The 15,824-nt window shown below is 34.8% G+C and overlaps 1 protein-coding gene across 2 annotated transcripts in view; it reads left to right on the forward strand.

The window, feature by feature from the left end:
* KLHL1 (kelch like family member 1) overlaps window positions 1–15,824 on the forward strand; it is a 185,851-nt gene that overhangs the window by 71,866 nt on the left and 98,161 nt on the right. For both annotated transcript variants that reach the window (XM_058045329.1, XM_058045330.1), the window contains exon 4: window positions 9,507–9,703. In XM_058045329.1, the coding sequence (XP_057901312.1) occupies window positions 9,507–9,703 (197 nt within the window). The remainder of the gene's footprint in view (window positions 1–9,506; window positions 9,704–15,824) is intronic.

Here is a 15,824-nt window from a genome sequence, read left to right on the forward strand (position 1 = left end):
TCAAGCCCTACAGTATAGCTTTTAATTAAACTTTATTTGGGAGAGTCTTTAATTAAAGTACTGTCAAGTGCCTTTGTCAGTGTTATAGCTAATAACACACACAGGGCAGACAGCAGGGATGTAGCAAGCAGGAACTCGCCTTTAAGCAAAAGGACCCTTAGGTTCTTGCAACACAGAAACGATATTAATTAAATATCTCAAGGAGATTTCTTTCTTGGTTTGGGGACTTTTTTTTATTTTTTAATTGGTGAAAGCCAGTTGTATATGTGAACAAACATTGACGACAACTCAGCAATACTTTTGGCTTGTGCTAATTAATAGTGTCGAGAGTCCAGGGGTTATCACAGCCACTGGACAATGCTACAACATGCTGTTTGAATGTGATTGCCATTGTTTGAGGATGACAGTGCTTGGAGTAAAACTGAGACCATTTCATTCCCTTTTGCCTCAGTGCTAGAGGGAAGTCCCAGACAAGTTTAACTCAATGGATACAGTGTAAGGTATTTTATTAAAACCCCGTGCTAAGACAAATAATGCCTGGATTTTAGGTACTGGTGGCATTTTTACAGTTTTTCAGGCTACTCCTCTCTAGTGTATATTGATCACATTGGGAAGTGGAGCTACCCTGATATTGTAAAGGTCTTTGCCTCTACCTCTGTGTCACGTTGAGTTTGTTCAAGAGTTATTTGTTCTGTAGTATCATGTTAGAGGTCCCTGGGAAGGTGGACCATGTCTTAGTAGCACTTTTTGAAGGAGACTATCACCTCCTGCTGTCCAACTGCATTTTCTCTGCCATGTATTTGATGGTTGACTTTGCACTTGCAGAGAATAAGCCCTTTAATTTCCATTCATTTCAGCTGGGAGATCATTTGTTCCAGGAACTCTGGGATGAGTGATAAAAGGACAAATTAAGGTAAATGAATTGATCTGAAGGACTTTATCAGCTGTTGTGTAATGGAGAGTACAGAAAAATGGTCACATATCATATTAGGTGCTCACAGATATTGAATAAACTTAACTCTGGATATGGAGAGTCCCCTGTGAAAGTCTCTTCTAGAAGCAGATACTTGTCATGATACATGTCATACTTTTCAGGAGTCAATAAAGAGAGTTATGCAAAGAGGCATAACCCTTCTTTATCAGGGTTGCTCCAGTTTAGGAAGTGGTAGTGATGGCATGATTTGTAGAGCCATAATTCAGATTATTTGTCCATGGATGTTCCACATTGACTACGCTTCAAAGTTCATATGTACCTTTGCTCCAGTTACATTTCAGATTGACATTTTCATATATAGTGTTCTGCATAAGATTCTTATTTATGCACCTGCATTAAATTCTCAACTATGCAGTTCATTTGTACTATGCAAAAACCATTCACAATTCCTCAATGTAGCTGTAGGTTCAGATTGTTGTCTCCTGTCCTCTGTGAATGTCAGCCTGCTTGGATCAAAATAGCTTCCTTCACAAAATATTTTTCTGATCCTAAAACAAACTGTGGCCTTTCACATAATTCAGGTCTGTAGGAAAGAACTTCAGAGACCCATTTATCGTAAGGAACTGCGGAGACTGACTGCCTCCTCAATTTTATTTACTTTTTTTTTTAGCCAGTCTCTGAGGATCTTGTTTCCATCTGGAGCAGATATTTTCCCTTCCTGTCACTGAAACACAAAGTCCTTGCTCGTTTCTGGAGCTCTACACTGCACTCCAATGAATTGTTATTCTTCCTTTTACCCAGGATACTTCATTAGCCGACAGAATTGGCAATTATGTACCAGGAACCAGCTGTTGTCTCATTCTTTTGGCAAAGTATATGATAACGGCTTAGGAAAGTGCTCTGAATTGGATATCCATAAATTTTAAGTATTCAGAATTATCCAGAATATTATGGAGAGATGGATAGTGACTGTGTTTCCTCGTACTCTGATGCAATCTGTTATTCCAGAGAAGTCAATAAAAATAAATTCAGGCAGACACAGGGAAGCAATGAGTATGGAGGTGAAGAGCAGAAAACTGGGTGCATTTCAGGGTGCATTTTTAAAGCTGTCCCTCACTAGGCTCAAAGTTCTTCATCTCCACAGTGAGATTAAAACAAGTACTGAACATTAATACAGGACACGGCTGGAAAGTGAGTGTTCCTTTGAATGGAGTATCATCCCTCTATGCCACCCTCTGGCACATGCCAGCCTGTAGCTTAAATGGCATCAGTGCAGTGATTGGACAGGCTGCTGTAGGATGGTTTGCCTCTTTAATGTGTTTGCTCCTACATTGGACATTTGTACCCATATCCATGCTCTTGAGCTCAGCTGTGTATCTCCAAAACAAAAGAAAAAGAATTGTGAAAAATTGCAATGATAGTTTGTGAAAGAGGTCCTGACCTTTCAGGTATTTACTCCTGCTCCTGCATTGAAAAACACCTTCACTGCCTTTCTGCTCTGTGCCCATCTGACAGCAGCTGTGATGAAATGTAGCCTCAGAACAGGATGTGACTGGAGTGCTCACATCTTCCAGCAGTGCAAGCCAGCCCAAAGAAAAGTAGTTTTCATTAGGCTGTAAGGTGGACTCATAAGGAAAAATCTTTTCTCGGCAATTGATGCCTCCATTTCTGTAACTTTTTGTTCTCTAAGCATGGATTTGAGCTGCTCTGTGCTGTAGCACAAGCTGCCAGATCACTGCCTGAGAAGTTAAGAAGCTTATCTGGCAGAGGTGAGTGCTCCTGCTTCTGAGCTAGCATCAGGTATGGAGAATAAAATACTGCTCCTTCAAATCTGAGAGCTGAGCTCCTCTGTCCTTGAGACATTTTTTTTCTTTTTTCTTTTTTTTTTATTTTTCCCACCAGAAGTTAAATCTTGATCATGTTCAGTGTAATAGAAAGGTTGTATCTCTCCAAGAAGTACTCAATATTTAGTACAAATCTTGTGGACTGAAACTTCCCCCCCTTCTCAAGCTGAAGTTTGCTTTTGTTTTCAAGCATAAATTCCTGGAGTGCCTTTTGATGTGTGCAGCATGATGAGCAGAACATACAGTCTGGACAAACATAAGTACTGAAGTCCATTGACTAAAAGCAGTTAAGAGAAACTAAGGCCTTGCAGATTAAATGAGCTTTTTGAAATAATTCTTGTCGTTTCCCAGCTTATTTTTTGAATGAGTGCAAAATTTGTGCTGTTTGAAATTTAATTAGTAAGCACTGTTTATATTTATGTATTTTTTGAGGTAACTTTTATCTTGGCTTGTTTTTTTCTTTGTTTTAAACGGTGAGGTTTTATTCCTCTATTTATATACATAATTCCATATTTATATACTTAATTCCAAATGCAATGCCTGTATATTAGCTGAATAACTGGTGAAAAAAATTGCTAACATAATGGTCCTCTGTGCAAGTACAAACCAGTAATATTTAGCATTTAATCCCAAGAATGATGTTCATATTTTGACAATTTTTCTATAAATAATGGAAAAACATATTTTTTTATCTCAGAGTGCTAACATATCTTTCTTCACAGTTGATAAAAAGGTTTTATTAAGATGAGGCTCACAGCTAAAATGATTTGCTGCTTTTAGTCCTGTTATTTGTATATACATCTTACAGGTCACTAAGTTCAACTGTATAAAATGAGCTAAGGCACATGAATGGCATAAGGAGAAAATAACATTTTAATGTCTCTAAAAAGCTGATCTGTATGACTCAGTGGACAAAATTTCTTTAATACTTGACATTTCAGTTATACAACAGAGGTGTTTTGGTTTGTAGCTTTGAGGGGTATTTTTCAGAACAGGAGATGAAAAGGTAAGGTGTTGTGGATTATTTTGGTTAATATAGTTTTCTGATCTTTAGCCAGACATTTGCAAGAAGTTTCCTGCTCAAGAGGATTTTAATTTGTTACTAGCATTTCCTTATCACTCTGCAATAGTGTAATTTTCCATGCTATTTGAATAAAGAAGACTGGCAGTACTGACGAAAGTCACATGATTAGGCCAGTTTAGTTCACTTACTCAAAAGATATGACATTAGGGTGCAAATAATTGTACAGTATTTTAAAAGAGTGACTCTAGTTAATTTATAAGAATTCTGATATTACTGTGATGGTGGTTTTTTTTTCATTTTTACAAGCTGCATATTTATATCTCTAGAATAATTTATGAAATTATTTCATATATAATAATATTTAAATGAAGTGAGCCTACGAGAGAGGTGGAATGGGGATATATATAAGAGCACATAGAGACAGAAAAAATGCTTCAAACTGAAGTACAGTAAGTTTCAATTAGATAAGAGGAAGAAATTCTTCACTGTGAGGGTGGTGTGATACTGCAGCAAGTTGCCCAGAGAAGCTGGAGATGCCCCACCCTGGAAGTGTTCAAGGCCAGGCTGGATTGGGGAAACCTGGTCTAGTGGGACATGTCCCTGCCCATGGCAGGAGGGCTGGAAGTAGATGATTGATTGCCGTGCGACTGAGGGATGGGACTTCAAAGGAGGGGTGCAAAACATAGTCCAAGCAAGAAACCAAAGCCCAAGCAAAAAGAAGTTCGAGTTGAAGTCATTGAAGTCGTTTACTGAAGTCGCAGTATTGTTCTCACAGGGCAGTTTTATACTGTTACAGCTCCAGGCAGCCACAGCTTTGAGCAAAAACTTCCCACTAGCTGCAGATAGCCTATTGTTCACATTACTTGGCTGCCTTACAAAACTACATAATTTCAAACACCTTGATAGTTACATATACAGTTCTTTTCCCAGTTCTTTTTCATATCTGTGATCTCATTTCCCAGGGTCTGTATCCTACCAAAGCCAGAACAACCCATTCCATAAGCTCCTCTGTGCTCTCTGTTCTGTCCCCCATTTGTTGTCCCATAGATGATCTTTATGGTCCCTTCCAACCCAAACTATTCTGTGATTCTAAATAAGCACAATTAGCCATAAAGTGGCTTCTTCCTCAAGTACATGATCAATGTGGTCTGCAGCAAATAATTAATAAAAAATGAAACACAATTTGATCAGAAGAAACCTCTGCTAAGTGAATATATTGTGTTCTGTTCTCTTTTCTGAAAACATCTTCACCTTTATAATAAGCATGGAAGACAATACAATGTAGAATTTATCTTTTAAGGCATAGGTCAAACTGGAGACTAAAAGATGTTCTGCTACACAGACGATACTTTTTATAGCATTCTTCATTGGCTGGTGATGGCAGATAGACATAAGAGGTGATATTACACACTATGTCACTACCAGAAATTGACCATAACAGAGGGAAGTGATCATCAGAATTGAACCCAAAGAGTATTTCATCACCTGAAACCTGATGGCTCTAATGATTCCAGTGCTGTGTTTGGGACCAGAGTAACTGAATTCATATCAACAAATATGAATATCAGAAGTGTCTCAGTAACTCAAATGAAGGTGCTCATTTCCTATCTGAAATCAAGAAATAGCCATTCAGGGAGTGATTCATCTCATTCTGCAGTACATGACTGAAACAGAGCAGGTAAAAACAGCTCTAAGGCTTCCTGTTTCTCTCCGTGAACTGTAAAAGGAGATCTTGGGTGATTAGGTCAGGTGGGTACCTCAGAGTACCTAAGATTTGGAATGATTAAGGCAAGGAATGGCAGAGAGGTTTATTATAGCAGTGTGTGAGGCATAGCACCTTTTAAATAAGGTTTTTCAAGTCTTCAATTGAATTAGATGATTTTTCAAGAAACCAATTTCTTATTGTAGTCAGTTAATCTACTATGCATAAGATGAATGAATATTATCTTGATACCATTTACTGCCTTTTAAAAAATATTTTTTTTTTAATTTTAAAAATGGATTAGCCTCCTAAAACAGATTACCCTCCAGAAATAATTTTACTCAACAGCGTTTCAAAAGTTCCACACAACTGGTCAAGACACATGAAATAGAAAAGTTAAGAAGATAAATACCTGATTTCAAGGAATTGGTTTTAGCCTTTGTTTCTTATTCCTTGACACTTCCATGATTTCCCTTGTACACACAACACTCTTAAGAATGTTGAAGAGTCTTGTGGGTAAGTGTGTAATTACAAAAGAGAAAAAAACCTACTGTGAACAGGATGTAAAATGATATTATGATGTGTTACAAATTTAGGTTAAAATTCATTGTTTATACACAGAGCAAATGTCCTGTACCTACTGAGTTGTCCTACCACAGGTCCAATCTGTTGGTCAATACTTGTGGGGACCTTATTTAACATCAGACAAAGGTGGGCAAAGGTGCAGTGATTCCCTGTAAACCAAAATAGTTCTAAAGTATAGTCAATAGTGTAGGAGAGAGAATAAAAGAGAAAAAGAAACCAACCCAAAATAAACAAACAAAAAAACCCAAACAGAACCCCCAAAACAACAACAAAATAAAAACCAGCAACAAACAAAACCTCACAAACCAACTCCAAGACATAACTGTCCCCGAACTTGGGAAAAGGTCTAGTAACAGAACAAGAATATCAGAGAATTCTTATTTTATCTCTGCTTCACATTTGGTAATGAGGTAATAAAATTTATGTAGTCGTTATGAGAATGCATGATAAAGACAGGCATTTTAATTTCTGCATAAGCAATGAACATAAAATTTTTTCACAAATGCAGCTATAGTTTAGAATAACAATTAGAATTCATTAAAGTTCTTTTGATTGTTTTTTCCACAAATTTTTTCATCTTAATAATGTAATACAAAAGGAGACTTTAAGTTCTAGTTAATTTGTTTTTCTCAGACTAAGGCACTTGTGCAAGCTTTTAGTGCATAAAAATATGAGGGGGAGGTGAATTGAAGAAGCAGTAATATTAATGCCCCTTGAATATCCCATTAAACATTTTTAAATAGATGCTTGGATCTTCTAATTGCCAATATGAAACTGTGTGAAGATTTCATATTTTATATACAAAGCCCCTTAACAGCTTTCTTTTTTCAAACTCTGACCATGCTAAACACTTGATATCCCAGAGGAATTTGCATAAAATGTCACAGCACTCTTCTGAAAAAGGGAATACAGACCCTGTGAACAAATTTATGAAAGTGTCTTGATGTTTAAAAAAGAAGATAATCAAGATTTAGAAGACATTTAGATGGATTAAAAACCTATTTATCATTGAAGCTAAAAGAATGAAGAAAAAAAACTTTAACTCATACTGAGTGTATTTTTCTAGCTTTTATCATAGATATATTAAGTAGTAAATTAGTATTTCTGAATTTAGTTAAAAATAAGTAAAACTATAATATATTCGTATCCCTAGATATCCCAGAAGTGGTTGCATGTTTACTTCCTCTATTAAAGTATAAAGCAGAAATGTGTTCACACTCTTCTATACAAATGTGAATAATCTTCTTCAAAATTTCCATGTTAGTTACATAAAGAAAGGCATAAATAACTTATTCATAAACCAGATAATATGTTTCATTGATTTAAACTCAGTTTAATCCTTTTGTTTCCCCAGTAATGCTGTACCAGGACTAGTGTACCTTAAAGCAAACAGAAAATATCTCAATTTGAAAACAAATAGATTGATGTGTTTCAACTGATTCCTTTGGGTTCAGCTCCTAAGGGTAGCTGCCTTTAGTGATAAAAAGGCCAAACCATGAGGGTATTACCTTTCCTCCTAATGTGAAGATTTTGAAAGTGATTCTTTCTATACTTATATAATTTTGTAAATGCTACCTGGATCAGTATTGTAGGGCCAGAGACTTTTTGAGCTCATTGTTGAAAAAGAAATAGCATGTAAGAAAAGCAGATTTAGAATTCCTTTTTTTTGTTGTTGTTTTTGTTTCCATTTCTCAGTTCATCCAATTTTCAAAGGTGCTTTACACGTTTTTAATTTTTTTTTACTTCTGTTACCAGGATGGTCAGTTTTAACCTGAAAACAACTATCTTTTGAATGCTTCCACTTTACACAGTGGAAGTGTCTTCCAGAATTTTGCGTTGAGCCAGCCATTACCTGCAGGCATGCAGCAAATGTGGGAGTGTCATTGATGAATGTGTGGGTCAGCCAAGGATCTGCTGCTGAGTGTGCCTTCTGACCACGCGGCATAAAGATGGGGTGCACAGAAATTGTGAGAAAAGGTTAGATAACGCAAAAAAACCCCCTCATGTGACATTAATAAAAGAATAAAAATAAGGAGAGGAAACCCACTGAAATTAGGCTGTGCACTTGATCTGATGCTCTGACCTTTGCAAAAGGATGTATTATAAATAAATCTAGTAAAGTATAACTTCACAGTTTCCCTCTTGTATTAAAAGCTCCAGATCTAGCGAAAGGAGAAAAGATCAGATGTGCAGTGTTAATGCTACTTTATTTTGGGTTTGGTATTGCAACATAAAGCATCTTCTCTTTCCAATGGCATGCTGTTGTGAAATTGAGGATTTTAGAACTCCTTAGCACCATGCAATAGAATTATTAAGATTTTTAGATTTTTTTTATGTGACTGCAAATACAAAGCTTTTGTGGGAAAAAGAGTAAGTTTATCTAGGTGTTAAACTATAATACTTTTAAGAGAAAGATCAATATGCACTTAATCCTCTAATAGTCAGAAATTATTTTCTCTGAGCACAGTACAGTACAATCAGAAGTATTTTTTGACAATTTGTATTAAATTTGCATATTTTATTTTCCTATTCTTTTTTTTTTCAGTTCTCCAAAATATCCTTGTAATCGTTAGTTTGAAGATTTTTAAGTTATTAATGTAAGAGATTTATAAGATTCTAATGTAAAAATAAAATTTAATATTATGGTTGGGGGGAGCATTATAACATGAGTTACTTATTCCAGCCTAAAATAAATTCTTTTTACAGTTTATTTTATTCTATTTTACATTTATTTATTAAAAAGTGTGTCAGTCTGCAAGGTAAATATAATGACTTGTGAAATTACAGAATTAAGTGCAATATAAGTATTAATTAATGGTTCTTTTCCCCAATATAAATTATTTTAGAGGAACTATGTGTTATGAGAAGCCTGCCATATGTTTCTCAGATAGCATTAATCCTGAAATCACATTATGAATAAGCAACACAATGTTTGAAGATTGTTAAGCCTTGTTTTGAAGATGTATTTATGGATTTATTCATACTATACTAAGCAGTTATTTTATTCTTTTCAGGGAAGTAAATGGCTGTGAGGTTTGCTCTGTGCCACTGAAGATAACACAAGTTTTAATATGAATTTCAATAAAAATAAGAAAAGAAACCCAATAAAAAAGCATTCACAGCCTGGCTGATATCGAGATATTCCAAGTCTTCTATTCCATTTGATACAGTACAGTCTCTCTTTTTATGCCTGTTATATAGTTGAATTAATAGTAGTTTAAAAAGCAATATTTCTAATACTGTAATTTCCAGATCTCTGGGGTGTTCAGTCAGGGAGATTAATCCTACTTTTCTTCACTTTTTCTCTAGAGTTATTTATATAGAGCTACAAGTATTTATAAAAATGCATTTTGATACTGTATGTTTGTAAATACTAAGTAAATAAGTTTGAATTTGTTATGAATATTTCTTTTTTAGGCTGCCTGGAATTAAAAGAAGACACCATTGAAAACCTTCTAGCAGCTGCCTGCCTTCTCCAGCTCCCCCAAGTGGTGGAGGTTTGCTGCCATTTTCTAATGAAGCTTTTGCACCCATCCAACTGCTTGGGAATACGAGCGTTTGCTGATGCACAAGGGTGCACAGAGCTTATGAAGGTGGCTCACAACTACACCATGGTAAGGCAGTTTTGGAATACCTAAATTCGAATCTTGTGAGTCCTATATATCCTCTAAAAGTAAATATACTGTGTTAGGTATTGGATTGAAATTATTCTGTCCTATATTTGGTATTTCTGTGGAACTTCATTTCATAAGTGAAAACCATTATAGTGGTGATTCCTAAGACCTTCAGTGAAGTTATGACATTTGGCCTTCTATGATGGATGCACTGTTTGCTGGGTCAGAATGGTATATAACTTACTTAGATGCATGCTCTCATTCAGATGATAATAGTAAAGTGTATGTAAATCGTTTTAATACTCTTTATTCACTTTAGTTTAGCTTTAGGGAAGCTTTGTAGTTGTCATTGTTCTGCATGGGAACACTATAAAGGGAAGTTTTGTTGGGTAGTTGGCTTGGAGTATTTTGTCAAGAATTTTAGTCATCCTTTTAGTCATCTGTGAAGTAGATTAAGAAAGGAACTTCTATAAATAGGAAATTTTATCTGCTAATATTTAATATTTTTCTAGTTTCATCTGACAGAAGAGGTATGCAATTAATGTCAAAAATTTAATCAGAATTAATGAAGCAGAAATATACTACTTATTCAGAAAATAAATTATATTGGTAGCCATTTGATTTTTCATAGTTTGACAAGATTAAAAACATCTGGCTCATTAAATTAAGCTTACATAAAGAGTAGATTATATATAATTTAGGAGAAATAATGGTCCCTTTAGGTCTCTACTGAAATTATTATTGAAGTAATAGAACACATTTCAATGAATCTCTTTCTCTTGTTTAACATTTATATCCTTATTTTATTTACTCTTTTCTATAACTAATAACACATTACAATTCACAGGTTTAACTGTGTTTTTTTAACACTACAGTTCAAGTAGTTATATCCATGTTACACTTCTGGATCAAGTTCTGTGATTTCCCTGTATTACAGGTCCAAGCTGGTCAGGTAAACCTTGGTATGTCAGTAGAGAGAAGTAAGCTGTCAGAGAAGAATTCATATGATTTGTTTTAGAATGAAATTTTATTAGGACTGAACAAATGTGTTTTGAAAAAATCCAGCCTTTTTATCAATATATTTCTTAGATTTATATATTACTTTTATATTTTCAGTTTGTTCTGTTGTATGAACATGAGAAAAATAGAGAAAAAATTTATTTCAATAATTTTTTAACTGTTTATGATTCTTTAAAATAACTTATTGAAATGTTTTTGGGTGAATTAAATTACTCATTATAGTTCATTTGAAGACTTGTGACTAATACATATCTAATGTATCACAAAGTTCACAAAGATCTGTGCCATGTCTCAGATATTGGGTATATGGTTTATTAATATTTTATGCTGAGGTCTAAAATCTCAATTATGTGTAATGGGGAAATCACAAAAAAAAAGCCAGATCATAAAGGAAGTCAGTTGTAATTAATAAGCAAGCTCTGATTTATCTTCAAGGGCATTTGCAAGCATGCACAAGTCATGCTTTCTCTTTGCAAGAAAAACAGACAATCACTGTCACAGACATATTTTCATAAAATCCTTTCTTTTAGGATTATCTGCTGTGAAATGTAGCAGGTGCACCAGTGATTGGCTCATGTTCCATGTTTACAATTGGGGGCCAATCACAGGAGCAAGCTCGGGGACAGATTCCCTGGACACAGAACTTTGTTATTTTTTCTTTCCTATGCTATGCTTAGCAGCTTCTGCAACTTCTCTCTCTATTCCTTTTAGTATAGTCGTAATGTATTATATATCATATATTAATAAATCCAGCCTTCTGATCATGAACCAAGATTCTCGTCCATCTCTCTCACCCTGAGGAATCCTCATCAAGTCGTTGTAATAAATCACCATGAAATGACAATATTTTTTTCTGACCCAGTGAAAACACAACCCTAAAAGATAAGCTTCATAGTGTGTGAAATCTTCACGGGCTTTGTGTTACTTCATTTGGGTGTGAGTCAGCTCACATCTAATTGACTTACTGTTTTGTGTTAATGTGTGTGGAAGACCAGTTCTGAGTGGGGAAGGAGTGCCTTATTGCCTATCTTCAGTACAGCACTTTCAATCAAAGAGAATCTACCCAAGAGAAAAGTGATTAGTTCTTCTGCATGGATACGTAACCAGGGAAAACTCACACGTTCAAGGAAGATACTCTGAGGGGTGTGATAGAGGAACACCAGAGACTGGGAATATGAAGAAAGGGGAGGAAAGTGAGGAGCACAGGCAAAGAGCAGATGCATAGTCTCTGAGGTGGCAGAAAGAATTATTTTTTCCTTCAGACTTCAGGACAGTCGTGGAGACTGTGATGAGGGCAAACAGAAAGTAGGACAAGAGGGAGTTTGTTAACAAACTCCTCCAGTCTTATGCAGAGGGCTTGAGGGGAAATGCTGGCTAAAAAAAAGGATAGAAAATAGTTCTCTCGCTTTCCAGAGAATGTCAAGGTCCCTTCTTTAAGGTTTTTTGGGGTGCTTTTTTTAAGAGTTCAAAGTGGTGTATCTCAAATTCTTGTTCTGTGAATCTTCTTCCATAGTGTTATTGCAAAAGCTTGTTATGAATGGGAAGTAAAAGTACTGCCTTAACTCTGGAATCTTGTGCAGTTGTTTGCTTGAGATAAAAACCTCAAAGAAACAATAGTTCTGTACTGGTGGAGGAATGGGGAGCAAGACAAAGTTTTTCAAATAATCTTGCAAAAAAAATTTTATAGGCATGGCTTATATGATTGTGTAATAATTTTGAGATATTACTAAAGTTAAATCTAATCTTTGAATAATTTTGCTTCTTAGCTAATTACATAGTTGAAATTAAATATTAATTTATTCATTTGAAAAAAACAAGTAGTAAAACAATAGCTCTCTGCCTGCATTATACCTGGCAAATGTTATAAAACTTTTCTCTACCAATTACTTTTAAGTAGAAAGTCACAATTGACTTTACAAGAGCATTCTAATGAAAATCAATATATTTTCAAGAAATATTTTGCTTCATTGAGTCTCCATAAGTGTTTTAGTGTTCATTTTTCAAAGAAATCTACTGTCCTAGTCTCAGACTTGATATAAGCTCTAAATTACACTGTTTTTATATGTCGTTTTGTGCTTTCAATAACATGTTATGAGGGCAAGACATTTGAGCTCATAAACTTCTTTGTACTGAAGAAGAAAAAGCTCCTGAAGATCAGACCAATTAATGTAAGAATTCTGTTGACAGGAGATATATAATTTCAGACATGTTTTTTGTCACATTGAATAACTTTTATTTCCCTAACCATGAAATCTGTGAAAACAAAGAATACAAATTTTATTTGCATAGGACTTGTAGTTATGTCCCATCTATACAAATAAAATTTGTTAACTATAAAGTTATATATACCTTTCCACGAGCAGAGGTTTAATATCCCTGGCATTTACTGGGATATTTAGCCTTAAGTGTCAAATATAAAATTAATAATTTGTAATGCAAAATCTAACCTAGGAAGAGCAAATGTGATCATAGAAGAGGGGAGAAAGTGAGGAAATGAAGATAAGAAAAGCAGTGAAGGAAAACCAGATAACATTTGAAAAATCCTAGAAAATACATTTGCCATATAGCAAAATATGAGATTTGTGGAAGAAAAGAGGAAGGTAGATTTCATAAAAATTTGGTGAACAATGAATGTTGGAGATTTCTGTGTTTGTGTTCCCTGTACTTTTTAGAAATGGAACTTGGATGGCAACATTTTAAATGAAAGCTTTACAAGGTAGAAGTTAATAAGAGAAAAAATGTAAATTGTCATTGGTTTCTTTTTTAGGCACATCAGATTTAATATAGTCTATTTCTGAGGTATGAAGATGCCCTACCAGTGTTTTATGGTGTGATATTTTATATTTTTTAATTATTTTTAATGGATCTGCTAATTTAAATGGCAGCACAAATATCCAAGTCTCTTGATTTAAGGCTTCTGAACTTCTTAATTGCAATCTGGGTTGTTACTAGCTTGTCAGTTTCTGAAAGCTTTCAATCTGCAGAACCATATGTCTGATAAGTTTAAATTCCTAGTTTATTGCCAGAGTTAAGTTAGATGATTGTAGAATGAAATGCATGTGTGATGTCTTAAAAAAAAAAACCCATAAAAGCAGCAAAATTAAACATATTAATGAGCTGAAGCAAATGATTTTTTCAAGCAAGCATTTTTAGTGACAGTTCTTTAGTCTAGTTATAAGGGGCTTCATATATAGGGAAGTGAACCTCTAAAGTCTTCAATTTATCAGCTTGTCCTAATTGTCAGAAATTTCAGTCATACTGTATGGACTTATCTGTCTCTAGAAAAGAGAGTGAAGTGTAATTTGAAATTGTGATGGCCATGTCATTGTGATGCAATTATTTTTAGAGTAGAAAATGTTTTCAAATATGCTCTAATTTGAATCATTGCTTGTTTATTTGTGAAGGTTTGTAATAGACCATACTAGATTAATAAACACTGTGGCTTTAAGGTACCATGTGCCCTTCTTACAACAACTACTTTGGTGCATTGGTAAATATTGAAAGGGGAAAAGTATGTCATATTTTTCCCTAAAAAGATAATTGCAGTTTGGTTTTAAAGCTTGGAAAATTATTTTAAAAAATACTCATACTGGGTATGGTTTTGAATACAAATGCTCTCTTTCTCCTAGTAAAGGCCATGGTTCTGCTTGGGTTACAATGTACAGGTAATGTTTAGAAACTGAGAGTATTACCTTAAAAGATACAGTACCAGATTCTTCATCTCATTATCATGCCATTTTACTTAACCCTGATTGCTTCAAACTGAAAATTGAAATACCTCATAGATATAGCTATCTAATCTCTCAGTGCTTCATCTCTTAGGAAACGTCACTTAAACCTCTGTGATCATTTTGCTTCTTGAAATTGCAGTTTGAGAGTTGAAATGATAGAGTTTCTTCCCTATTTTTATTTCACCATATTTCAAAATGAATTGCTAAGCATAAACTTGTAAAATCTTCAAATTATTTTGATGCACTGAGCTGAAGAATGGCCATAAATAAACATTCCTTGACCAGAAGAAGATGAATGAATAAAGTGATTGATGTGTCTGTAACCCACTCATAATGTTAGCAATATAAACAACCCTAACATATGTTACAGTTCCAAGCCTGGGAGATGCAGAAGGCTTGCAAGTGCCTTTGAATGAAGTGGTAAGAGGTTTAGCTTCTCAGAGATGCAGTTCTGTGCTTTGCACTGCAAGGGTCATTAGTCCCAGCACAACAAAACATTATTCAGTCTTAATTAGGAGCACGGATCTCAGTGACATGTGCTGACTCTATATGGGCTCTTTAATTTACTGAGAATTCTGATTGTACTGCAGATGGAGAAGCCATTTCATTTAGTTGAAGTGAATACCTTATGCAAATTTTTAATGATCTTTTATGTCGAAGAGCTTCAGTGATCATTTTATTAGTTATGTTTATTATCTAGGTTACAAAATTTCACAACAGGTGAAAAAAAACCTGTTGGGCTGGAGTGAGGGAGGAGTGATATGTAAAACTTTTCTATTTATAACATTTTATCCTGAAGCATATTGAAATATTGTGATGTTTTTCCATATTCAAATTAAGAAAAATATTATTGATATATTGATAAATAGTCAGAAGAGTCATTAATGAGTTATCATTGCACATTCAGACATCGGAGTTTATTTCAGTGTTAGTTTTAGTATAGCTTTAACCGAAGTCAGATAACAAATGAGGCAAGAAAACTCTCTAGTATTGTAATTTTAAAAAATAATAGTTCTTTAGAGTCTTGGGAAGGAGTAGTGTTCCTCAATTTAGTGTTCCCACTAAATCACTCCAAACCATGCACTGCTCACTCCCTCCCCCTGCAGCAGGACTGGAGGCACAAAAGGTAAAGATCATAGCTTGAGATAAGAACAATTTACGGGATACAGCAATGAGACAGGAAAAGGAACACTAGCAGCAACAATAGTGTACAAATGACAAAGTGCACAAGGATGAGGTAAATGATTCACATGTTCACCATGGGTTTCTCCCGCAGGAATTCTCAACTGCTTCATCTACCACACTAGCTGTCCTGGAAGGGAGTGTTTCCCAAGTCCCTGGAAAATGGTATGAGGTGATATAGAATAACC

Source organism: Melospiza georgiana, chromosome 2 (assembly GCF_028018845.1).
Source record: "Melospiza georgiana isolate bMelGeo1 chromosome 2, bMelGeo1.pri, whole genome shotgun sequence".
Taxonomy (NCBI): Eukaryota; Metazoa; Chordata; class Aves; order Passeriformes; family Passerellidae; genus Melospiza; species Melospiza georgiana.